The sequence below is a fragment of the Tachypleus tridentatus genome, chromosome 10 (assembly GCF_004210375.1).
Source record: "Tachypleus tridentatus isolate NWPU-2018 chromosome 10, ASM421037v1, whole genome shotgun sequence".
NCBI classification, from domain to species: Eukaryota; Metazoa; Arthropoda; class Merostomata; order Xiphosura; family Limulidae; genus Tachypleus; species Tachypleus tridentatus.
Genome location: NC_134834.1, coordinates 188,313,087 through 188,340,689, shown reverse-complemented (window position 1 = coordinate 188,340,689; position 27,603 = coordinate 188,313,087). Strand labels below are relative to the sequence as shown.

The window sequence follows — 27,603 nt, the reverse complement described above, 5'->3', positions numbered from 1 at the left end:
CATCCGGGTCTTCGAACAGCTGCAGGAGGTTATTTATCGATTGGAGTGGAAAGTAACCGCCAATTTGAGAATCGTAAAATGTATTACTAATATTTATACGTACCACAAGTAAACGGATACATATTTAGTGTGGATTTGATCTTAAAGTGAAGATGAACACAGTTATCTGAATTTAATAGAACGATGTTCCATGTTTTTAACGACTCAAGTGTGTTAATGTTGCTGTTAGTATTACTACTACTAATGTTCTCACGCCCTCGGACTGTGTTTTGATGGTTCACAGGATTAATGGTATCTAACAGCTTTAATATTAATAACAAACGGTACCGTGGTGAATTAAAATTCATGTTAACGTGAGTCTTTACTAACTGTTTTCTAGTTCGTAATAGGAAAGAAATATATACGGTTTCTGATATATGATTGAAGCGTAGACTTTAATGAAATAGAAACCTGAAATCATAATTAGTAATATAACTTTTCGTGAAGTAATACGAATATAATTTTTTATTTATTTAATCTTGTGTGTTTGCAGTTATATATAGCTGTCCACTGAAAATCGAGAAGCAATATAGCTATCATATGTATTGTCTGTTTCGAAAGATAGGGAAGGTCTATTTGTGAAACTGATAAAAGTCTACAAATTGTTAAAAAAGATTATATATTCATGTTAAAACTTATGAGGCAAAATAATGGTCAGGCATCTGAAAAATTAATAAAACATTTTACTCTTGGTATAATTTATATTTCACCCTTAGATGAAAGCTGGAAAGAAGTCAACACTTGCTTTTATTGTATTTAATTAGTTGCTTGCCATACAAATATAATAATTTTATGTACTGTATCTTTTGTACTGAAATGTGTTCTTTATTTCTGTTGTTTGTTATCACCAGTGCTAGCTGTTTGTTTTTTTCAGCTTATATCATCCTTGTACAAATATTTAAAAATCCTTGAAGATTTATCCAACTTATCATTTCAACGTGATATAATGTTTAGGAACAACAAAGGACTTATTTGTCCATCTAGGCTCTCCTATCCTTTAAACTAAAACTATTAAATTATAACAAAAAAACAACAACTCTCAAAACCAGTTCTTATTTTATTCATATAATTATCAAGGTCTCTCTTTAAAAAATAGGTGGTTAGAAGACTGAATCTGTACCTTTAGAGCAGATTCGTTGATGGTAAAAAGTAATTAATTGGTTGTCAGTATAGACCACTTACTTGACAGGTAAGGTTAATAAGAAAGTATATGGAGAGATCAGGGTTGCTACAAATAAGAATTTTGATATTATTATGGGAAATGAAATATAGACACTTGGGTTGCAAAGGTGGGCATCTGCTTGGTGGTGCAGTACTTGCCCTTACTTGAGAAACATAATTCTTTCCTTATTCATTCAACATATGTATATGAAGTGTTTTATATGTATTTTTTTTTTACTGAGTTCACAATTTCACTCCCACCCCCCAGAAAAAAATGCCCATGATTGGGATTATGTGAAGTCAAATACTGATGGAGAGAGATTCCTTGTATTGTTCAAAGACAATGTTTTGTATCGAGTGCCAACAGGTGGAAGAGAGGTAAGTTTAGACTTATTTTTCATGAAGGAAAATATGATGACCAGAGTTAAAATGGGAGAGTATTTGAGGAAAGAGAGGTCAGTGCATACATTTGTATGATGTTTTGCAGCATGTTGTGATAGAAAGAAGTGAAATACTAGTTATAAATTTTCATAAAAACAATCTTGAAGTCGTGAGACAAGGTTATCATTAGTAAATTTAGGTAATGAGCTAAAAGGTGATGCAACACAGATTTGGGAGACTTGTAAAATTAAACTGCTTTCAATTCAAGATAGGTGTCAGCTTAAAGAGAGGTAAACAGTAACAAAGCCTAATTGGTTTAGTAAAGACATGAAGGGTAAATGCTATAGTTTAATAACTTTAAGCTTATACAAAGTTGTAATGTTTACAAAACCATGAGAAGGCTAGTAATTTGACTAGCGAAAAAACAAAAACAAACGGCATCCAAGAGGTCTCAGATGAAACAACTAGCAGATAACATTAAAGATTTTTTTAATAAACATTTACAAGGACTTCTGAAAGAAAGTATGTAATAACATGCTAATCACACTATATCTGCCATATGCAGAGCAAACAAGGTTTTTCACCTAATACCTAGGAATCATAAGTCTATTAGGATGTGGCAAACATATCTTTAAAGGTTATGCTAAAATGAGGATTGGGCCATTGAAGAAGGGACATAACAAAATGTTTATTGAAGACTATGAAATGGCTTTTAAATGTTTTCTTATGTTATTTAAAAAAAACAAACCCACACTTCCTGGAACTGAGCATTAAAATTAACCTAAATCATGTATGTTAATCTCTGGACAAAGAGCAGAAATATTGAGAGATTACAAATATTAAGAGATAAAATAGGATTTTAAAGGAGGTCATAGATCAGATAGTTGAACTTTTCTCTTTCTTTTTGGTAGGTCAAACAGTCAGCAAGCAGATGCTTGAAGAATGGTGAATTACTGTTTTACTCCTGATTTTAAAGGGACTGATAAGAGTTGCTCTGGTAATTATAGTCCAGTTAATCTTGCTTTAGTAGTGGGTAAAGTTGAAGGGCTTGATGTTAGAGAATGACTTGGGTCAGTCATCTTACCTAAGGATATTGACTTTTTGGAAAAGGTTCAGAAAAGAACTACTAGGATGATACTAAGGTTGGAAGAGATATCTTACAAGGGTATATTAAGATCTATTTTTCTTTTAATAAAGTGTGGACAAGAAGTGATCTTTATGCTATATTTTGAAGGTAATAGTACAAGATGATACATCTTTAAGATTTGGAAATGGTAGGCTAGGTCCCAGTTAAGACAGTTTTATTTTTCTAAAAGAGTGGTTGATTTGTTTAATGAGTTTCTGTTGGCAGGAGTGGAGATTGGTACTTCAGTGATTTTCTAAACAAAAATGAGGATTGGTTTAGATGTTCAACATTTAGTAAACCAATGGGCAGTTTTTTATGAAACTCAAGGTTAAGGGCAGTTTGACCATTCAAAAAACAATGGATGATGGCTTTTATATCCAAAAGTATCATTACCAGGTAGTGTATAATGTTATACACCATATGGCTGTGTACTATATCTTCTGAATGTTCAGATTGGCTTATATGCTAAGGTACATAACATTGCAGGGGCAGGTCCAGAATTTTCTTAAGGGGGGGGGTCCAAAATATGCAATTTTCATTTGTTATAAGACAGTAACACCACTGATCAGTAATGCTGGTGTCTCACATGGACTTGTGACCTAGTCTTTGACTCTCCTCTTGTCAACATTTGCAAAGATATTTAAAGGAGAAAAAAAAAAAGATTCCAGAGTCCCCTCCACAAATCTACCACTGCATTGTGCCAATCAGTTTTGTAAATTCAATAGTCTGAACAGATGAAATGACTTTGAAACAACTGGTATATTAGTAGAATCTCCATACATTTTATGAATCTGCAGAATATTATCTTATGGATACTTTCAATGTATGAACGTGTTCATTGTTAATGAATGTTATTCTATTTTGTACAGTAATTTGTTTTTAAAACAAATGGAAAGTAAAACACCCTTCAAAATATCCCAGGTGATCCAGAAAACAAAGATTTTTTTTCATCACGGACTACAGCTGTGGACCACATTTTACAAACAGAGGTATTTTACAGTTTACAAAACAGAGAACATTTAGATTTGTTAAGATACGACATACACATCTTAGGAAAATTATGAATTATAAAATAAGCCTACAAGAGATTAAACTCAGTTGTTATGATGGCCGACCAGTATTGAGCTAACAGTGTGTTTGTGTGAATGGATAAATAAATAGATAGATGTATACTGGAACTGAAACTGATGTTAGATTTTGCTACTTGAATGTTTGTACCTGCATTTGAATTGTATTAGAAGAATACAGTATTTAATAATATACAATGAAAATATCACATCTTTTTCTTAATTAAGATACCATTTAATGCTACGATGATGGATAAACATGTGCAAAGATGTGTTTAGAGTTTGTGTTGTAGTTAAAATTTTCTTGTGCTTCCACATTTAAGAATCAAATTTACAACACAAAGAAAGACAGTGAAAACATAAAATATTAAAAATAACACCAAATTTCAGTTTCAATACATGCTGAAAGATATTCTTATTCAGACATTCAGTTATAATATATATATTTATACATTGTTAAAATCAAACAAGTCTTAATTAAAGAGAGGTGATATCCAAACTTAGATTGATAAATACTGAAGAAGCAATAGTGTTACATGTTCATTACTCTATGATCTAATTTGTACAGAAAAGAATCATTTAACACACAATGGTATTACTTGCACATTTACATATGGTATAAAATTATAATTAATAGTCTAAGCCAGTTGCTAGTTGTTCATTTGTTTGACTTAACAAGACTTTAATATTATAGTGATTATGAAGTCTTAAAGAAATGTATCATATTTTTCTTCTACTAACTAATTTGAGGTGGAAATAAAATCCTTTATGTGAGCACTAGGCCCAACGAAGCTCTCAGAGATTATTTTAAGCTGTACAGCAGTAATTTTTTTATAATTATTTCTTAGAAAACTCCACATGTTATTTGTTTTACTCATTCATTAAAGTTTTTAAAATTTATGTAGATTATGCAAGTACAATGACACACGTGGTACCCTGTTTTCAAAGAGTAGCCTCACAGCCATCTACACAAAGCCCCATCAAATCCATGATAATTGATACTCTTTGTTGCAATCAATTTAGTGACAACACTAAACACAGTTATGAAACATTACACGACCAATGCTCCTCAGTGTGGATTCCTGTATGTGGTGAAGGAGACCAACCAGGGAAGATTCTGTTTTTTCTGGTTGCCTCCTCTGGGATCTAAATATCCACCCACGTGTTTGCCATGCTTGGTGACCCGTGAAGGGGAGGAGAGAATCCTGGTGGTTGAGGGGCCCAACTCTAACACACTACTTTGGCCTGAATTCCTGTAGACTGGCAGCCTTTGGGTGGTCCCCCTTGGGTCAATCGGTTGGACCACTTGGGCTAGAGTCAACTAAGTACCAGTGTTGGAAGTTTTCAACGGGTGTTGTGGACATTGTGTCTGTTGTTGGTGTTTGGGTATAGTGCTCATGAAACCCTGGCTCCATGGTGGGTAGGGTCAGTTGGCACCAAAAGTTTTTTGTTCCTATGGATCCTCTTACAAAAAAGTTAAATAAAATAGTGAAAAAACAGTCAATAGGTAAACGACCACATCTTGAAGACTCTGATCAGTAATATTTAACATCTGAACCACCAGTTGCACCTCATTTTCTCATTCTACTATCTATTTCAGAAAAACCTTTAGGGCAAATGCCCCCCTTTTTTATTCAGAAGGGACTAGAGGGACTTGCTGGCTCTCCAAAGTCAGTAAAGAAGCTTCGATCTGGAGACATTGGTTGAAACATCCACACCCCAACACAGTGGACTCCTCTTGAATTCAAAGGCTATTGGGGATGTACCTATTGAGGTTACCCCTCATGCTATCTTGCATTCATCACGAGGAATTATTGTTGAGAGGGATTTGAAGAACATCCCCAAGTCAGAAATTCTCATTGGTTTCTTCACTCAAGGAGTTTCTGCAGTGAGGTGCATCTCTACTCGCAAAGATGGAGTTACACTGCCAACAAATATCCTCGTTTTGACATTTACATCACCACATGCACCTGCCACCATCAAGGCAGGTTATCTAATTTGCAGGGTACGGCCGTACATTCCAAACCCTCTCCGATGTTTCCAATGTCAGAGGTTCGGCCATCCAAAGACGTCATATTGTGGTTCCCTGACATGTGCTCGTTGTAGTGGCAAGGACCACGATGCCTGTGATTGTGACACAGACCCACATTGTGTCAACTGCAATGGTTCTCACCCTTCTTACTTTCGTTTTTACCCTAAATGGTTGGAGGAAAAAGAGGTGCAGCATTTGAAAATGACTCATAACATTACTTATCCTGAGGCTCGGAAATTGCTGTCCACCACTTCATCTCGGACATGTGCTGCTGCACTTTGTTCCACCACTACAGTGGGAGTGCAGACAGATCTCTCTGTGCCTTCAACAGAATTGTTCTCAAAACAAATGAAAAGCCTTTTGACCTCCATGGTTAAAAAAGTTGATGAATCAACTTCTATGCCCATGATCCACATCCTTTGGTTCCAGATACAGGCATTTCTTCAGATACATCTTTTTCTCCCACCCCAAGATGCAAAATAATCATTTGTTCGCATCCTCAGTCACTGCAATCACCTTCCAACAACAAAGAATGCTCAATCGACCCAGGGCAGGATCCATGGAGGTCGATAGACCTCCCCTAAATAAGGACAGTAAGGAAAAAAGACGTGGTCATAAACAGAAGGGTTCTCCAGCCAATTCGCCTGCACATCATTAAAAATGGCCATCTTGATACAATGGAACTGTCGAAGTTTACGTTCTAATCTGGATGATATCAAAACACTGATTGCTTCCTACCATCCTGTATGTCTTTCCTTACAAGAAACATTTCTAAAACCTGCTGATACAGTCACCTTTCAACAGTTTTCTCTTTACAGAAATGACAGGCTGTATGATGGACGAGTACATGGAGGGGTGGCACTATTGGTTGATCAGCATGTGCCCACTCTGTCTTTGTCACTCAACACACCCTTGGAGGTTGTAGCCATCTGTGTTTCCTTGGGTCATACCATCACTGTTTGTTCTCTCCACCTGTCGCCTGGAGAGACATATGATCAATCAGAACTTGATGTTGTCATTGAACAGTTGCCGTCTCCATTTCTAATCCTAGGGGATTTTAATGGACATCATCCCCTCTGGGGAAGTGCTATTATTGATGGGAGGGGCCGATCTGTAGAGCGGATGCTCTCTGATCACAATCTTTCTCTTTTCAATACTGGTTCTTCCACTTACTTTCATACACCTAGTCAATCCTTTACTGCTATTGATCTCTCGGTTTGCTCTCCTTCATTATTCTCCCATTTTTCGTGGAGGGTTGACAATAATCCATGAGGCAGTGGTCATTTTCCTATACTTTTGAGAGACACTGGCCGTGGTTGATGCCATCCTACCCGCGTGCCCCGGTGGAAGCTGGATCAGGCAGACTGGTCCACTTTCACTGCTCTCACAGAACTTGATCCTGCCATCATCTGTCAGCCATCAATAGATGACTGTGGGCAGCAGTGACTGACTGTATTATACAAGCAGCTGCTCAATGTATTCCTAAAACCTCAACACGTTTCCCACTATATCTTCAACCGTGGTGGAATCCTGCCTGCCACATGGTATATAAGGCTCAAAAATGGGCCTGGGATACTTTCTGTAGATATCCCTCACTTTCAAACTGCATCGCTTTCCAGCAGGCCCGTGCACATGCTAGGTAGGTAAGACATCAAAGCCAGAACGAATCTTGGATTAAGTTCACAACTGGCACATCTTCTACCACCAGCTCCAAGGTCATATGGGACAGGGTTTGAAAGGTCAGTGGGCACTACAATTCTGCCCCCTCTTGATCTTACTCTCTGATGGTCAAGAGGTAACTGATGTCTGGAGTATCGCCGATACTTTAAGTGAAAGCTTTTGCCAGGTATCTAGCACTTCTGCTTGTTCCTCCACCTTCATGGCCATCAAGACTTTGGCAGAGCGTTCACCTCTTTCCCTTCAAACTGACTGTCTCTTTGACTATAATTGTCCCTTTACACTGGTGGAACTGAAACTGCCCCTTCATCAGTCTAGCAGTACATTTGTTGTACCTGATGATGTACACTGTGACATGCTGCACCATCTGTCTCTTGCTTCTCTTGATATTCTTCTCATTGTTTTTAACCATATCTGGCAGGAGAATGTTTTTCCTAATGCCTGGTGCCAGGCTATTATCTTACCTTTTTCTAAGCCTGGGAAAGATCCCAAGATTCCTTCAAACTACTGTCCAAATGCTTTGAAGAGTTGTCTCTGTAAGACCTTAGAGAGGATGGTTAATGCTCATCTTGTTTGGTTCCTCGAATCAAACAACCTTCTCTCCACCCACCCAGTGTGGGTTCCAATGATAGCACTTCACCATGGACCACCTAATCAGACTTGAAATGTCAATCAGAGAAGCCTTTCTCAAACAACAAAATCTTGTATCAATATTCTTTGAGATTGAGAAGGCTTATGACACAATATGGAGGTACGGCATTTTGCAAGACCTCCATATATATAGGTTACGTGGCCATTTACCCATTTTTATTAAACATTTTTTAACGGACAGGAGATTCCAAGTTCATGTGGGTTCGACACTTTCCCGTTTTTTTACTACAGGAAATTCGAGTCCCTCAGGGCTGTGTTTTGAGTGTCACACTTTTCAGTATAAAGATTAATGCCATCACTGAACAACTCCCTCACACTGTTTTAAATGAGCCCTATGTCAACGACTTTCACATCTCATGTCAGTCGTCAATAAGCCCCAAAAACTTGGTCTTATTTTTGACTGTAAGCTGACCTTTATCCCACACTTAAAGCTGCTACAGGTCAAATGCACAAGGGCACTGAACATCCTCCGTGTCCTCTCTACCACCAGATGGGGAGCGGATCGATGTTCTATGTTAAAGATATATCATACTCTTATTCGATCGAAACTCAACTATGGACCACTGGTCTATGGCTCTGCCAGACCCTCGGCCTTAAAGATGCTGGACCCCCTTCATCATCAAGGACTTCGACTTTGCACTGGGGCTTTCCACACCTCTTCAGTACAAAGCTTATACGTAGAAACTCATGAACCTTCTCTGCACATTTGCCGTTTGCAACTTCTTTACTTTATTCTTCGAAATTTCATTCCTTACCAAAGCATCCCACCTGGGGATGTGTTTTCCTTCCTCAGTGGGCCATACTTTTTCAGAACAGACAATCTGCCATTGCTCCTTTTGTCCTTTGCATCCAGGTGCAATTGGGTCTGTCCTTGGATAACATTGCAGAATCCACTGGTCAGCTCATCCCACCATGGCTTATTAGAACCCCCAAATGTGACCTTTCTTTAAATCATCTGAAAAAGGCAGATACTCCCGATTGGAAGTACAGTCTTTTATTTACTGAACATCTTTCGAACAATCATTCCATTCCAATTTATATGGATGGTTCCAAATCAAGTAATTCTGTGGGCTCTGCCATGGTTTGTTGTGGTTTGGTGGTTGCATGCAGAATCCCCTCTACAGCTTCTGTGTTCATTGCTGAACTGTATGCCATATCTTTTGTGCTGGATCATATTGAAGCTAAGCAGCACTCCAACTGCACTATTTATACTAAGTTGCTTAGTTCTCTGCTGACCCTGGAATCGCTTCACATTGGTTCACACCCTATTCTCCCTGATATTCAATACCGACTGGCCCATTTTTCATTAACACTTTTTCTGGATACCGGGCTATGTTGGTATTCGCAGGAACGAGCTTGCAGACACTACAGCTAAGTCTGTCTGTTTTGGCACTATCACCGCTGTGGCTGTTCCTTACATGGACTATGGACCTGTATTCAAGGCTCAGCTCCGTACCAGCTGGCAGTCCACTTGGAGTGAGCAATGCGACAACAAGCTTTTTCAAATAAAACCAAATATTGGGCTTTGGTCATCTAGCTTCCGTAAGGTTCGGAAGGAGGAAGTTGTTCTAACTAGACTACACATTGGTCACAGTTTTTTAACTCATCATTTTCTTTTATCTGGAACTGATGCACCAGTGTGTAGTTTGTGTAATACTCAAATCACTGTAAGCCACATTTTACTTTCTTGCCATCGTTGAGACTCTAACGATGGCACTATTTTAAACAGGTTCTGCCCCAAGGTTTGTCCATAACATTAGATAGTGTTATTGGTGACAGTGACACTGTCCACCTTGATAAAGTTTTTGGTTTTTTAATAGCCATTAATCTTTTTAATCTCATTTAAGTGTTTGTTATTTATTCATTACACCTTTTTAATTGTGGTTCCCTTTTAAGAGTCTCATTCTCTCTAGTTCAATTTGAAATTGGAAAATGGCCATAACATTAAATAACTTGACACCAGGACTGGAAAGGCAAACTTCAAGTGACTAACACTGCTGTTTGAACTATCCGTCAGTCGTCCTGGTGAGTTATTATTACAATTTTGCTACATGTCTTTTTAAAACTTTTATTACTTTACCTTTTAGTGCTGACCATAATGACAACATAACCCGGAATCAGGAGTGGAAAGGCCAACTTCAGGTGACTGATGGTGGTTCTTGTACTTACCTGTTAGTCTTCCTGGTGGGTTATGATCATTACCATTTTGCTAGAGAAAGTCCTTTACAACTTCTCTTACTCTGCTTTCTCTCTTAACATTGTAGACTAGATGTCAACATTGGTTTTATGCTTTTTCTGTTTTTCAATGCTGTTTTGTTTTACCTTCATTTCCTTTTATGAATTTTACCACATTTACTTTATTTTTACCTTTTTATCGGACATTTGGCACAGATAGCCTAGCTGCTTTGTGCCATGAAACACTAAATCAACCAACCAACCACGACCAATGCTCTTTAATAGCACTGACACAGGGACTTAACATGTGAGTGCAGGATGGGTTCACTTTGATAACAGGAGGTGAAAACTGTGTTTTTCTGCCAACTTTTTTTCATAGCTTAATCCTGTTTTATTGACAGTCATCAAGCCCATGGTAAGATAGTTACAACTATATAGTAATACCTGTGCTTCAAGCCCATGGTAAGATAGTTACAACTATATAGTAATACCTGTGCTTCAAGCCCATGGTAAGATAGTTACAACTATATAGTAATACCTGTGCTTCAAGCCCATGGTAAGATAGTTACAACTATATAGTAATACCTGTGCTTCTGACATGACAAATATTATGGGATGTTTATGTTTTAACCATTGTAATTTGCTGTTCTTTCTCTTCAAATGATGTTTCATTCACTTGCTAGAGAATTTTAATCATTGTCTAAAATAAAGATGTCATGCATATCTCGGTTTTCAGCAGATGCCCCACTAGTTACTTGCTCCTTCAGTGTATGTGTTTATACTGTTAGGAACACTTGAAGGTAAATGTGGTATATTTACCACTTTTTTAATTTTGATGAGATTGTTTTTTATATTTTCAAGAATTTTTTAAAAATATTTTTAAGTGGTGGCTGAATTTTGGTGAGTGAATAAACTTTTATAATTAGAAATATATTTTTTTTCATTTTCATTTTGTTGAAATTTTGTAATAGTAACTTATTTATGCAAGTTGACAGAAACAAAATGTTGTCAGTATCTTTTCCGCTTATTAGATTTGAATTGCAGAGTACGAGGCATTTGTTGGAGAATAATTTTGAGATAGGTTTCTTTAAGGAACGTAAATTTCTGAGGATAAATACATTGTGTGAAATAAAAAATGAAGTTACGATAATATTTTTGAGAAATCTTTGAAATATTTACACACACAGATTTGTTTTTATTGTAGACAGCAATGAAATTTTTTAGTACTGTACATTATGAAAAACAAAAACCATCAGCATTTCTGAAGTTGTAGATTGATGTTTTTGGTATCATGTGGTAACCAATACCATGTTTTGCACTCTTAAAATATTGCATCCTTATGCAGGTAATTATGTATACAGTTTGCTAGTGACATTTAAAAAAATTAGCTTGAGAGTTATTAACTTTTAACATAAATATGTGAGTTATCCTGCACATTTTGCAAACTAAAACTTGAAAAAAACCCAGCTAAAATGGCAGTTTGACACTGTTAGTGTCGTTATAAGTTTATTATTTTGTTTTATATTTTTCAAAACAATTTTAGTTTTTTAATTATTATTGTTAATTAGCAACATTTGTCTCCTTTTTTGTTTCAAGAACCTAAACTTTTGGTTCTCATGTGGTCAGTGTACCAAGTATTCTTAAAGGAATATATTACATGGTTCTTAGATACTTGATGCACTACGTTTTGTTAAGGGAGGTGTAGTATGGTTCTGAGGTAGTTGATATTGTGCCAAGTTTTGTTAATGGAGGTGTAATATGGTTCTGAGGTAGTTATTGTGCCAAGTTTTGTTAAGGGAGGTGTAGTATGGTTTTGAGGTAGTTGATATTGTGCCAAGTTTTGTTGAGGGATGTGTAGTATGGTTCTGAGGTCGCTACTATTTGTACCAAGATTTGTTAAGGGAGGTGTAGTATGGTTCTCAGGTAGTTACTATTGTACTAAGATTTGTTAAGGGAGGTGTAGTATGGTTCTCAGGTAGTTACTATTGTACCAAGATTTGTTAAGGGAGCTGTAGTATGGTTCTCAGGTATTATACATCAGGCATGACCTCACATTGAAATAGTTGATCTGTATTTGAAATTTTGAGTTTCAAGTTGCACTTCTGAAGGTTAAAGGTAAGCCTACTGTGTCACGTTATTTTTTCTCACATAAATGAGTTTTGAAAACTTAAACGTGTATTGATGATTGTTTGCTGTCTTCTCTAATGTTATTTTACAAAGATTTGACACTAGGTTACTTGCTGTGTGTTATATATAATGATATTTTTAATATCTCTTCTGTAGTTCATTCTTTCAATTCTGACTAGATGTTCATCTTTAGTGTTTATCATATTATCCAAGGAACCTGTTATGAAGTTGTCTGACAAATAAATGTACCACTACACATGTACCCATTAAATAAATGGTAGGTATAAATCATGGTAGTTTAGTTTTTATTTTGTTCAATATAGAAGGTTCCCCTCTCTCCATTGGCACAGCTGTATGTCTGCAGACTTGCAACACCAGCAACCAGGATTCTATACCCATGGTAGGCAGGGCACAAATTGTCCATTGTGTAGCTTTGTGCTTGTGTTCAAAACAAACAAAGAAATCAATAAAAGAAATAGCGATTACAGCCAGAAACCATGTTGAGATAGTGTTCTTATCAGACTACATGTCTTAGCACTTTGAAAAACAGTCTTTTAAAATACCTAGTAATGCAAAAGATAAGAGTTATGAACTTTCTGGAGAAGAAAGAATTACGTTCTGGTTTTCAGCAGCTTTCTAAATACCATAAACCCTTTTACTGTGTAGAGTGAGTAACTTTTTAAGCTTCATTATTTGCTACCATACTGCTGTCATTGTCATTATGATTTTGTAAGTTAAACCAAATCATATTTGGAGGTGGTGGACCTGGTTTGACTTTTGACTTTATAAGGTTATTGATGGCAATTTTAACTCTTGTAATTTGCAGTGGATGATGCTGTCTGCAACTCATAAAGTAATTAACTCCTTAACCCTGAAATCTAACCAGTACATATGTTGTTTTATTTCATGAGATACATCAAGGATTTTTTGTGCTTTTATTTAGATGTGTAGTTGTTATATTTATGTATTTATTTACTTAAGATTTTAATGAATGATAAGTCACAATGTAACCATGTAGCTGAAACAAAATGAGGGAATCCTTAATAGCTGTGACACATGAAATTCTTTTAGACACAATTATAGCATATTAATCTAAGATACTTCCCTCCCCCTCTTTATTAGCTGTATTTTTGTGTGTCAACAATGCAAAGCAATTTTATTAATTCTCAGAATCTGTACTAACCTACCCTCAAACTGAAATTCTCTGATACAGTATTAGAGCCGGTTAATCTGAGACCTTGGGCAAGGTTGAATACATCAATCCAAAGGGTTTGACTTCCTAAGCCCAAAACTATAATTAGATTTCAAATCTGTTATAACAGCCATATGTTCTAAAAGAGGTGCTGGAAGTATTTTGGTTATGTCATAATAATGGTATCCAACCAACTTCCAAAACAAGCCATGTTGTAGTGCTGAGAAAGTTGATCAAAGACTCTAACAAGGACAGTCTTTAGAGAAGGAAGATTACTCAGCCTAAAGTGAAAAGTAGGTCATAGTTATTCATAACCTGTTCTAGTGGAAAATAGCAAAGTACTGTAAATATTTTCCAAATTCAGAATGTCTTCCTCATTGTATCATCAATTTACTTGTCATGCAGACCATTACAATATGATTTGTGATGGTTGTAGCATAAAGTTATGCACTATGCCTCTTTTATCAAGCAGACACTTGAGTAAGAACATAAAAGTCTGTCTAATTAAATTAACCAATTACCAGGCTAATGTTTAGTTCTACTCTAAGTAGGTAGCTTATTCTGATCAGATTTTAATGTTAATTAATGTATTTGCTGCCATCTTTTTCATGCAGTAGGTTTTGTCTGCTTCTACGTAACATAATGGAGCTGGCAGGAAGGTGTAATTGATATGACTTTTGACCCACGGATGGAGGACTTGCTTGCGTGTCTGTTGCGTTACTGTTTTTGTAATTACAGGTAGGAGTGGCATGTCGATCAACTCTTCTAACCTTTGTTGTTTAGCTGAAAGCAGTGTTTCTAAAAGTATTCCAATCACCTGGTTTCATAATAAATTGCAACTGAATAGTGAGAAACTGTTTGAATGTATCTACATTTGAATGTAATACAAATTATTTGAACATTGACACTGGAACATTTTTTATGCTGGAAATGCTGAAAACAGTGATTAAAATTGTAACCACTTGTTGTGGAATGGAAATCATACATTCAGAGAACTGGAGTAACTCGATAAAAAAACTTGTTATTCTAGTTGTAAGCGAGGCAGGTGGCAACCTTGTTCCCGAAAGTAGTCAGATTTAATAACTATTATTCTCTTCCAACACCTGCAGCGGGTGACAACAAAGCTAACACCCCTAGTTCTGATGCCCTTGCTTTTAGTTTTTTTTTTGTGTGTGTGAAGGACTGCCTAATTATATATTTGATAATTTGTGAATTTCTCTGTAGGTAGTTCTTGTTTTATGTGTATGTTAATGTAAACACCCAATTACAGTGCATTAAGAAGCTTTGACTCTGCCCATTCACAGATGTAAAATAATATTTTCAGTGAAGTTAAAAGGTGTAATACAAAAGTTAAAAACAACTGAGTAGAAATCTGACATAACTGAAAGTTTTTGTTTTAAAGGGATATAGTCTGAATGTTCTCTTGTAACATTTTGTCAGTTTTAACATCTATAAGAGAGTTAGGGTAAGGTTAAGCACTGTTATATATAAAAGTTATGGTTTAAATGTCGAAAGTCAGCAAAACAAAAAGAAATGGCAGCTTAAATTTATGACAAAAATGACCTGAACTACAGACTCTTTCACATAACTTTTAATTTTGGCCATTTTAAATTCACAATCAGAAGCATATAAAAATAGCATTTCAGACCTGTTTTTTTGTCTTGTACAAGTCATGATAACTCGTGTCAAAGAGGTCTTCCAATCGACATCAGCAGCATGAGAATTTGTCAACTGGGCTAGATGATGCAAGACAAAATATTCTCAGAAATGCTTTTTTATATATGCAGTAAAATACTTTGAAAAATGGTTTCAGTGCCAGAAAATGCAGATTACATAATTTTATTACAGTTCTTTGGTTTGTTTGTACTGCTAGTCTGTTGTTATATATTATAGAGAATTGTTTCTGTTTGTGTTCTCAGATGTTTTACTCTTTTAACTTGTATACATAATGACCTTATGGACCATAGTTGAAAGCTTTATGAAGCATCCTCACCAGATGGAACTTCTACATGTGTTTGTCAAAGAAAATATTATTGGGTATTATTAGATATTTAACAGTGAGTGATGTTAACTAGTTGTCTTACCTCTTGTTCTGTTGCTTCCAAATTATGGATGTATAGTGCTAATAATCCTCTTTTAACTTCTGTGAAATTTAACAAACAGACAAATATTTATCCAGGAAACCAACAAAATAACAGTGTGCTAAAATGTGCAACTAGAAAATTATTTTAAAAAGAAATCAGGCTACTGTTAAGTGAGGGAAAGTTCTACTATATTTAAGAAGCATATAAAATAAAAAATATTTTTTAGGCTTGTAAAAATAAAAGATATTAAAATAAAGTCATGGTTAAAAGAGTGGAAACACGTAGTGACCAAACAGTGAATTGAAGAAAAATATGTTTGGAAGCCGTCATCTTTCTGGTGCTCGATATATGGAAAGGAAACTAGAAAAAGAAAGAGACGGATTTAAAGATCAAAACAGTGTTATAATACATACATATTTCCAAGATCTTGTGTCGTAATGTAGCAAGAAACTTTAGACAACCATTTGAATGAGTCCAAAACTACTCCTGCTAAACTTGTGAAATGGCCAACGCTTAACTTCCTTTTTACTGTCTTAAAAATTGAAAAAAAATTGTCATCTCTCACGACAAAGATACTTTTAAAGAGGAAGTATGTGCAGAAAATAAAAATATTTAATTTGAATAATCTAGTTAAATCGCTCAAAACCGATTTAAATCTGACAGTTGTTGATTAAAATGGGTTCAGTATGTCTACATACATTTGACTTTTGTAAAGATGGCAAGGGTTTTAAATTCAGTTGAGAATTGCTAAGACTATGAGCTCAAGAACTAATCACATGAGATTCTGTTTTGTTTATACTGCATGATTTGCATATAGGTAACTTCACAGTTCTTAAATGGAACGAGAGATGGAAAATTGTAATAGCAGTTTTAAAGATCATGTGGAAACATTTCAAAATTGGAATCAGAATTTAATCTGAAAATGAACCAAATATTACGTAAACTCTATATCCCTGATTATACAAGAGACTTAAGACTTACTGTCCTAATAGAATCTGAAATATTGTATGTTATGGAAATCATGAGTTGCTTGTCACATGTATAATTAACCGAAATTTATTAAATGTTGATCCATGTTTCATCCTGTTGTGGCTCAGTTGGAAGTCTGAGGATTTTATAAACCCAGAATTTAGGATTCACTACTTGTGGTGGGCAGAGCACAAAGTAGTTGGTATTTTTCAACAGCCTACAGAGGATTATTCACAATGTATAATAATATAGCCTATGGAGGATTATTCACAATGTATAATAATATAGCCTATGGAGGATTATTCACAATGTATAATAATGCAGCCTACAGAGGATTATTCACAATGTATAATAATGCAGCCTACAGAGGATTATTCACAATGTATAATAATGCAGTCTACAGAGGATTATTCACAGCATATAATAATGCAGCCCACAGAGGATTATTCACAGCATATAATAATGCAGTCCACAGAGGATTATTCACAGCATATAATAATGCAGCCCACAGAGTATTATTCACAGCATATAATAATGCAGCCCACAAAGGATAATTCACAGTGTATAATAATGCAGCCCACAGAGGATAATTCACAGTGTATAATAATACAGCCCACAGGGGATTATTCACAGTGTATAATAATACAGCCCACAGAGGATAATTCACAGTGTATAATAATACAGCCCACAGAGGATTATTCACAGCGTATAATAATGCAGCCCACAGAGGATTATTCACAGCGTATAATAATGCAGCCCACAGAGGATAATTCACAGCGTATAATAATACAGCCCACAGGGGATTATTCACAGCGTATAATAATACAGCCCACAGGGGATTATTCACAGCGTATAATAATACAGCCCACAGGGGATTATTCACAGTGTATAATAATACAGCCCACAGAGGATAATTCACAGTGTATAATAATACAGCCCACAGGGGATTATTCACAGTGTATAATAATACAGCCCACAGAGGATTATTCACACTGTATAATAATACAGCCCACAGAGGATAATTCACAGCGTATAATAATACAGCCTACAGGGGATTATTCACAATGTATAATATAATACTTTACATTTCTGTTTTTATTGTTCCAGTAACCTTTGACTACATCTGTTAAAAACCTCAACACTCTTGTTTCAGTTCATTTGAAATGTGTAAGTGCAGATGACATCCCAAACTGATCATTTCCTGGATAATTTCACTTGTGATGGAAAATAGGGAGGATGTAACACTTCAGTAATCATTTTTTTTTTGTTACTATAGACTGCAACCCCACGTGTTTATATAGAAAATGATTTTATTAAACATTTATGTGCTTGCACTATGAAAGTAACTTGAAGATTCCAAATCTTACTTCACATTAAGCATATTGTGTAATTAAAAACTTGCATATTTAACTCAAATATCTAAACCATAAGTAAATTTCAATATCTCTTTGTTGGGAATTGCTTCTTTTGTATATTTAAACTTGTATTTTGTAGTGAAGGAGTGTTTTTTTTTAAATGTTGTTACCTTTTTTTAAAAATTTTGGCCAGATTGTTGAGTAACGTTTCCTTTATTCCACATGACCACAGTACTTAACTGTGTGTATTATCACTAACAGTGCAACCCTTAATTGTATTTCATATTACTCATAATGGCAAAAACATTCATATTCTTCTATGTTTTGATATCTTGCACAAGTTATTATAAAACTTGTCCTTTGTTCTCTGTAATATCTCATTAAAGTAAGATACCTGTATAGTAACATAGATAATTTAATATCTAGTCTAGCTAAATGTATGCAATGTTATACAACAAACACAGAGTGATTAGGATGCTTTGATTCATCATTTGGGCACAGTCACTGCTACCAATATATTTTGGTTTGAATCCCCATAGTGTTTCTTCAAGAGAAAGAAAAATTGTGCTGTGTGTGCAAAACATGTTTTGGTTTTGACATTCTGTATTTGAATCCACAAAGGCAGAGTTTTTTAGACCTCCTTAACCCTTTTAGCGTGGTTGGCAACCACAGTTGAATTGAAGGCTCAGCGCAGCAGGTGACCTTCCTTTATTACTGTTATTCTTATGTATTGAATTTAACATATGTAGTATTGGGTACAATCACTGAATATTTCAGGGACTTTTGTTGAGTTATTGCTGAGATATCATGCTTTTAGTACTGATACCATGATTAGTTGAATATGTCAAACATATATATTCAGCCCCATGCCAAACATTAAAAGTTGTTATTCAGTGACGAAAGGTTTAAACTCTGCAAAAATATGAAATTAGGATTAGAGGAGAATGGAAAACATCACCGTATGAATTGGGGATGGTTAGGTTTAGACAGTACTATGCATTGCAAAGTAGTACTAGCTTATGAGGTTAGGTGCATAGAGTTCTACACAGATTTTATGGCCAGGTGGGTCATCTTAATGACCACAAGGTTCAACTTAAAGTTAACCAATTCACAACACGATACTTAGTGCTAAACAATCTGATCAAAAATTAGAAATTGATCAACTGATCAAGTAAGAGACACCAGATCTAGTGGCACAGTCAAAACCTGGGTGTTAAAACTCAACAGGATGACAGAAGTAGTACTCTTAAGTGTATATACACTTGTGAAGAAATTCAAAATTTTAAGCTCTGAGGGATGATGTGTCCATTCTCAAAGATTGATTTTTATCCCCTTCAAGGAAACTGATTAACTGGCAGAATAAGTAATTTATGACTGTTTGCAATATTGCTTGGGTTCATCCTTTAATATCAGTCTACCCCTGTAATAGACTGTATTTTATAAAGATTATATATATTTGCTAAAGAAAAATTAGTATTTCATGTTAGTAAAGTACACTGTTTCTGTAGCTACAAATTCCTTCGAAGATTTTGCCTTAACTGTTGGCTCACTTTGTCAGACTTGTGTTTACATGTAGTTTTATGATCTTGTTTTTTGTTGAAGTAATGTGGAGTATGTTTTAATGCATTACTGAGAACTTGAATAGTATTAAATATTAAACATTTTTGGTGTGATTGTTTCTTTTTCATCTTTCCTTATTAAAAGCATCTGTGCTTGATTTTGTTGTAGGTGATAAGTAGGAGGAAATATGATGACAACATCTACTTTGGTACAAACTGTCTCAATCAACTATGAAGATTTTAATGAAAGCTTTTTAACATGTTCCACTTGCTTATGCACCTATGATAGTCAGGAACATACCCCCAAGTTGCTGCCATGTTCTCATTCTGCCTGTAAAACCTGCCTTGAGAGGATAGTTGCAGCTACAGGTGTGCGAGATGCTGGATCATTTCGCTGTCCCATCTGTCGTGAAACTATCCCACTTCCTCGCACAGGAATCAGTGGACTTCCACCAAGTTTTCTCATCAATCAGCTTGTAGATCTCATGTCGAGGCAAAGAAGGGAAGTGGTTCCAAGGTGTTCCACTCACACTAGCCAGGAATTGTTGTTCTGTGAAAGTTGTGATTCTGTATTTTGTTCAACTTGCACTGGAGGAAGCCATGAGAACGGTAATGGCAGCTATGGCCACACAGTGATACCCTTCTCAACAGCAATCAAAAGGATGTCAGAAATTCTATTGTATAAAGCAAATCTCTGTATAGAAAAGCTTAATGCAGCAGCTGAGAATGTGAACAGTGAAGTGGGTAAACTAGATCACAATGTAGGTCATTCTTTTGAACTCATTAACAGAACCTTTCAAGAAATCATTAACATTGTGGAAAAGAGGAGACAGGAGGTACTGAGAATGGTGAAGAAGATAAGAGATGAGAAGAAGCAAGTGCTATTGGATCAGCTTTCCATGATCCAGGCAGAGAAGTTCAAGGTGGAGCAAGAATGTCATGGACTTCAGCAGCATGTAGAAGTGAGGGACATCACCAAAAAAATTAGTGATTTGAACGAAAAGATTGATTCTGTAAAGAATTTCATGGACCCACGAGAAAATGCTTTTATTAAGTACGAACACTTGCACAATTCTGCTTTCTCTGAAATCGAAGCAGCCTTGAATGTTTTTGGAAGGATAAGAACGAGCAAGACGTTTCCAGCTCTTTGTTCAGCAGATGTGAACAATACTTCTGCACACCTTCTGTCTTGCTCTTTGCTTCAAACTGTTGACTACCATGGGAGTTTACAGTCAGCTGGTGGTGATCCTGTTGTCATAGAGCTCTTTCATGAGAGTAACGAAGAAGTAGATACTCAGCTATTCGACCAAGGTGATGGAACATACAGTATCAAATACACTCCTGAAGAACCTGGTGTTTATAGCCTCCACATTAGCATCTTTGGACGACCCATCAAGAACAGTCCATACCAATTCATTGCTTCTGAACACATCAACCCTATTGTTTGTTTTGGGTCATCAGGAACAGAAGATGAGCACTTCTTACAACCTGCAGCTGTTGCTATTAACAAGACTGGTCACGTGTTTGTTCTTGACACAGGTAATAGCAGAATTAAAGTTCTTGGACAGTCGCTAGAAGTTCTGCAGCACTTCCTTGGAGATGGGCTGGAAGAACGAGGAGGAACAGGCATAGCTGTGACACCCAGTGACTCACTTCTAGTCATCAACTGGAGGACCAGGTATGTCACAGAGCTAAACTTTGATGGTATGTTGGTTAGTCGGTTTACTCATCCAGATTTTGTAGAACCTCTTAGTTTGGCAGCGAATAGTAAAGGTGAAATATTGGTTGTGGACAACAGTCTTAAATGTGTGTTTGTCTTGGATCCATGTGGAAAACTATTGCGACGGATTGAGCTCAAAAGAGGAGGAGGTCGAAATTCCAAATATGTTAGTCTTGTTGCAGCTGGTCCTCAAGATGAAATCATGGTGGCTGACTCGCACATCCAAGTCTTCAGTCCTCGTGGAGAATTTCTTCGAGATATTTATCCAGAGGGCAAATCTCGGGGGCATTTTGGAGGTATCACATATGACAATAAAGGCCACTTACTAGCCACCCACTCTGACAAAAATAAACACTGCATTCAGGTTTTCAGCTTTAAATCAGGCCAACTGCTTTATTATATTGACAGTGCTGATGCCAAACTGAAGAGACCAGCAGGCTTAGCAGTTGATGACAGCTTCCATGTAGTTGTGGTAGATCTTGGCAACGACTGTGTTAAAAAATATAGATACAAGTAATGAAGGACTAGTACCCCCAAGGAAACAAAGGCTACTGCAGTAGTTTGTTAGTCTTGTATTTTAAGTATCAGAAATGGAAATGATTAAAACAAGTATAATTTTAATGTCTTACTAGTACATTTTAAAATATACATTATTTTTCTCTAAGACATCTAGGTCATCATTTATTTAAATATTTGACAATGAAACTTGTTCATCTAAAAGGAAGATTCACATAGGTTTTTATTGTTGGAAAAGCATCCTAACCTAAGTAATTTGACCTTTATTTCTGTGCATGAAATAAGAAAACTAAATTAATATAATTCGTGGTACTTACTTCTCTCGAAATCTAGATGCATAAGTGTGTATTCATATTTATGTAGAAGAGTGGATATCCAAACCCCATTGCAGTTTGTTTTATGAGAATAACTTTGGATATTTAGTACGACTTTTACACACTTTCCCATCAGTATGCATGCTCTAAAGGTGGTGCTGGTTGAATGTATTTTGATTAATAGGATCAGAATATGTATTTTAAAATTTATTTTGTTAAGAGTGCAAAAATTGGAACATAAATAGCACTTGCATTTTCATGAGCAGAGCAGACAATGATTTTGGTAGTTGTTATAACAGCTGTTCATGGTTGTAACAAGCTATTTCTGTGCAATAAGACTGAATCCTTAATCACATCTAGTTGCTTGAAATATAACCATTTAAATCACCTAGCATGGTCAGGTGGTTAGGGTACTTGACTCTAAACCTATGGATTTGAATGCCACTACCAAAGGTACTTGTCCTTTTCATCTGTGGGGACATTATGATGCAATTTTTAATCCTACTATTTGCTAGTGTATAGTGTTGAGTAGCTGCTTTCCCTCGTTTATTACTTCAAAATTAAGGACAGCTAGTGCAGATGCCCTTTGAATAGCTATGCACAAAATTGAATATCCAAACAAAATAGCCATTCATGAGGTATGATGTATATTCAGAGATGGAGTTATCAGGTTAAAATGTTTGTTCATCCACAATGTAGAAAGGAAACTTGTGTTTAGAAGATTACCTTCTTCCAATTTATCCCTCTTTATGGTAGTTTCAAACTCAGGGTTAAAGATTTGATATTTTACTTTGTACTCAAGTAAGGAGAAATCTGTATGAGCAACTTGCTGCTCCCACTTTTAAGGTGCAGTTAATAGAAAATCTATGTCATTCGGCTTCTGTTTTGCTTACACAAATCAGTATTGATTTAAATTGTATTTCTTATTATTATAATTTTAGTTTTTGAAGAAAAAGTTAAACATGTATAAGTTAAAAAACAACTAAACAAATGACGTATATTTTTTTCTAGGTTAATTAATTTTAATAAATGTTCTAAATTGCTTTGGAAATGCTATCTTATCTAGACAAAAAGTAAGATAATAAATATGTAGTTTAGTATTTTATTTACTTGTATTGAGCCATGACTACTCAGTGGTATGTAACATTGCGATGATCGACATTTGTGACTTATTGTTTGTATACAAATAAGTTAAAACCATTTATTTTACTTTACTAATGGTGGCTTGAGACTAGTCAAAAAAAGCTCTTGCACAGTGCCACTCCTGTGCTTGACTACACAAGGATATGTCCAAGATAAAATGAGGTAAGATGTATCAATTTGATTTCAGCATGACATTAAATGTAATTCTGATGTTTAATTTGTAACAAAGCTTTGCAGTTCAGTGCACCATATTTTACAAACTGTATGGCTTAGGAAGGTGAAATTGCACAGAGCTATTAAGGATATTGTGCAGATGCAAAAGTTGCATTGGCACCAGGGAATCACTGTAACATAATGCTTTATAAATCACAGCTATTGTTCAAAATATGTTCCTCTAGTTTCCAGATCCCCTGTTGTGTCAGCACTATTAAATTTATAAACTTACAGTGCTAAACCCTAAGGTTTCAATTCCTGTGGTGGACAGAGCACATATAAACCATTGCTGGTGAATGGCAGTCATTGACGAGTAGAGAAACTTGAAATGATTCTGTCCTGAAAGTATTCCCACGTGATTCATTTTTGTCTCCTGGTTACTAATGTGAAGAATAGGGTGACCATACATCAAAAAAATGAAAAAGTTACAATTGAGAGCTCCAAATGCTTTTTTCTTTCATATGGAGATAGACCTCAGACTGAATTTTAAACTGAATACATCGGTATTTAAATATACAGAATTTGTCACCAATGTACTTTTCCAACTTTGTTAATTACCCTTTGTTTATCAGTTGGCAGATGATACCATTGCTTGATCTTGTAAGTTATTAAGTATATTATTATGTACAGTATTTTATAATTCAATACCATAAGGTTGTGTATTATTTGGTTTCTATATTTAAGAGACAGCAATCTAGCACTTTGTCAGATGGTGTCACAGTTTTACAGTGCAAGGTAATGCTTTGATTCCACTCTTCTATCACTAAGAATGAAGGTTAAAAGCAATACCTTCTTTGCACAGTTAAACTACATTGAAAGATATGTCCACCCCCCCAGAAATGAAAATTTGATAACTGATATGATAAATTGTTATATTATTATTAGTTATATACTACTCAGATATGCAGGACACTCTTAAGAATGTCATTCAGCTTGCTTGTGAATTTTGCAGAATTGTTTTTGTTACAGCATAAAAACTATAATAACATTTGTCTTGTTTTACCCTATAGTGTGTAATGATAGTGAAGTGTTCAAATTAAGCCATCACTAGATATGTCAAACAAGTTTGTTTGTCTGACATCTTTAGTGGTGGTGGAATATAGCTAAATATCATGTGAAAAAATGTTTCATTCCTATATTTTTGGGCCATTTTAATGTAGAAGGACATCATCCCACAGAAGAACAATAGTATCTATCATGTTGCATGGTAGTATGCAGCTTTGACTGTGCAGGTCTGCAGACCATTTGCTAATGGTTCTTCAAGAAATCACACTGCACTATAGTCTTAGCATCATGAAAGTTCATAGAAAATGTTACATATGTATTATTTTTTGACCAGATGATGCAGTTGTGTATGTTGACACATCCAGAAAGAGTGAAATTTCCTTTATGAATTTTTAAGACTTTTGCAGGTCATTGACTTTCAGTCTTGCCAATAACTACAATGCAAAACTGACATAACAGGTTGAGTTTCCTTCCTTGCTTCAACATGATGCAACTTGTGAGGAAGCACTTACAGAGTGTACCAAAGGGCCTCATGAAAAGCAAAAATGAGAAAATCGAAATACTGAATAACATAATGTGCACTACTGCATCAGTGTGCTCTTGTTGCAGAAGGTTTGAGTTACCTGAGTTAAGTGGATCATCATTGGTGCAGCCTGCTCCTCAAATGTTTTTATGAACTTAGAACTTATGCATTCTTCTCAAATGTTTTTATGAACTTGTGCATTGCATCACTAGAAAAAAGGCCCATTGTGAATCTTATTCACCAGTTTCACCTTTCTTCAGACTGGTCAGTTTCATGTTGGTTGAGTAATTTGCTCTCTGATTGCAGGCCCATTTTAGCCTCTGAGAAGTATGCGAAAGAAACTGCAGTGAGCACCTCTGGTGGCAACATGTGACATTCTTAAACATGCCTTTACTACTTCTGTGCAGTTTTACCCTCCTGTGCCATACTCTTTGTGGAATATTGGTCATTGGAGTGCAAAGAAGTATCTATAATCATCTTATACAGTGGGCGAAAAAAGTATATGACAACAATATTTTCCCAAATATATCTTGCACTTTGATTGGTAGAAAAATTAATTTTCGCCAATAAAATCTTAATACCTTATATTTTGTATTTACCGAAGGGATTTGTGATACACAAACTAAGTTATAAGATATGCAGCCAAGAAGATACACACATACAACCACTTAATGAAATATATATATAACCACTGTGAATAATGTAAACAAAAATGCATTTTCGACAAACTTAATAGTTAATCTTACCTTTCTTAATTACAACCTCAAGACACCTTTTCTGCATACTTTCAGTAAGTTTTCGAAGGTAAGTCACATCAACTTCATCTCGTGCCTCCAAATGGCCTTTTTGAGAGATTCAACGTCTTTATATTGTTTCCCATTTGCATAAACTTGCTGGGGCATCCACCCCTAAACATTCTCAACTGGATTTAAGTCTGGAGAATTGGCAGGCCAGTCCATAACATTAACATTCCATTCTTGAAACCAACCGTTAGTTGCCTTGGAAGAATGTATAGATGCATCGTCTTGCTGAAATATGAACCCAGTCCCATAATGCAAGTGTGCAAATGGTAACAGATATTCGGATAATGTATAAATGTAGTTCTTGGAATTCTGGTTCTCCACCAGAAACATCAACTTGCTCTTTCCAACGTATGAGAATGCACCCCATATCATAACAGATTTTCCACTGAAACATCTTGTATAGTGCTGGCTTGCTGCACCTTTTCGATACCAATACATCTGCAAGCCATCCGGCCCATCTAGGTTCCATTTTTTCTCGTCTGAAAAGATAGCTGACTTATTTGTCCCTCAGACCGACATTCTTGGTCGCATGTTCCAACCACTTCAACATGTGACTTTTGAAGAAGGGCGGTGTACTGTCTCATTTCATGTAGTTCAATTCTGGATCATTCTGAAGGATTTGCTGCACTCTTCTAACTGAAACATCAATATTCACATTGTCTTTGATCTGCCTGGCCGTATATTTCCCTGAGGATGCTTCTTTGATGATGCACTTCTTGGTTCTGCTGCTGACCTTCGATGGCCTTCCAGATCTTTTCTTCATCCCATATGATTTCATATCACTCAAAAACGCATTAATAACACCAGGAAATCAATTTAATTGATCAGCAATCTTTCTGTTACTCATTCCTGTGCTTTTGTGTGCTTTTATTTGACCTTTCTCATCTTCCGTCAGTATTTTATCTCTCGGCATGGCTAGACCTCTTTAAAAAGCAAAATACAGCATAAATTAAGATAGGATAAGCAATAAATAAAGCATATAAGCATATTTAATGAGGGAAATCATATCGAACATAAAAATACAGCACCATACTTGAATTGACTTTATACTTTTTTCACTTATTCTTTATATGAGGGTGGAAAGTAATGAATGATATGGAAGGTAGGAAACTTGTTTTGGCAACAAAAACTACAGTCATAGAAAAACAAGTGTCGAATTTTTATTGGCTAATATTCTTAATTTCTCAATATCTAATTGGTGAATATTATAGTGATTTAAAACGTGGCTTTATACTTTTTTCTCGGCCTGTACATATCTATACTGTTTTAATCTTAAAAGTTTGAAACTTGCATACTTATGTGAGTAATTCAGCATTTCTAGCTCTGAATGTTTCATTAACTCTAGTATTCTACCACTGAATAATGGACTTGTTGGATACATACACTATTTTTAGATAATTACTCAGAAAAAAAAGAAATTGAACATTTCTGTAAATGTGCTGCTGGTCTTTCACTTTTGTATAAAACACCATATAGAACACAGTGAGTATACTGTTGTAAACATAAATAGAAGACACTTAGAAGTGCTGGGCCACCTCTTCCACTGTTTTGAGCTACAGCACACAAACTGTTCGTCAAGTGCAAAGGGTCTATGTGGCAATAAGCTCCACTTTTGTTTAGTACCTGCTTCGTTTTTTTTTTTTTCGAAAGTTTCATTCATTTTAGCTCTCATTTGAAATGTCAAGGCAGTAAATTTGAAACAGCTACCAATTTTGAACCATTTAACCAGTTGGTTATCTATTGAAAATCACTCTTTAGGGCTTTTTTTGCT

The 27,603-nt window shown here is 35.6% G+C and overlaps 1 protein-coding gene across 5 annotated transcripts; it reads left to right on the top strand.

Moving 5' to 3' along the window:
• On the top strand, positions 1-27,250 carry LOC143227798 (tripartite motif-containing protein 2-like). 5 transcript variants are annotated; one of them, XM_076459036.1, is made up of 5 exons: positions 1-353; positions 2,493-2,578; positions 3,577-3,696; positions 14,243-14,366; positions 19,765-27,250. In XM_076459036.1, exon 5 carries the CDS (start codon positions 19,784-19,786, stop codon positions 21,830-21,832), a length of 2,049 nt encoding a protein of 682 aa, XP_076315151.1. In that variant the 5' UTR covers positions 1-353; positions 2,493-2,578; positions 3,577-3,696; positions 14,243-14,366; positions 19,765-19,783; the 3' UTR covers positions 21,833-27,250. The 5 variants fall into 5 exon arrangements, with proteins under 5 accessions (XP_076315151.1, XP_076315150.1, XP_076315154.1 ...); XM_076459035.1 differs by lacking the exon at positions 3,577-3,696; XM_076459037.1 differs by lacking the exons at positions 1-353; positions 3,577-3,696 and adding an exon at positions 386-1,578.
• Positions 27,251-27,603: the final 353 nt, after the last annotated feature.

Bases quoted from the DNA above. Each gene is read 5' to 3' on its own strand.
- LOC143227798 (XM_076459039.1), top strand. From the start codon at position 19,784: ATGATGACAACATCTACTTTGGTACAAACTGTCTCAATCAACTATGAA.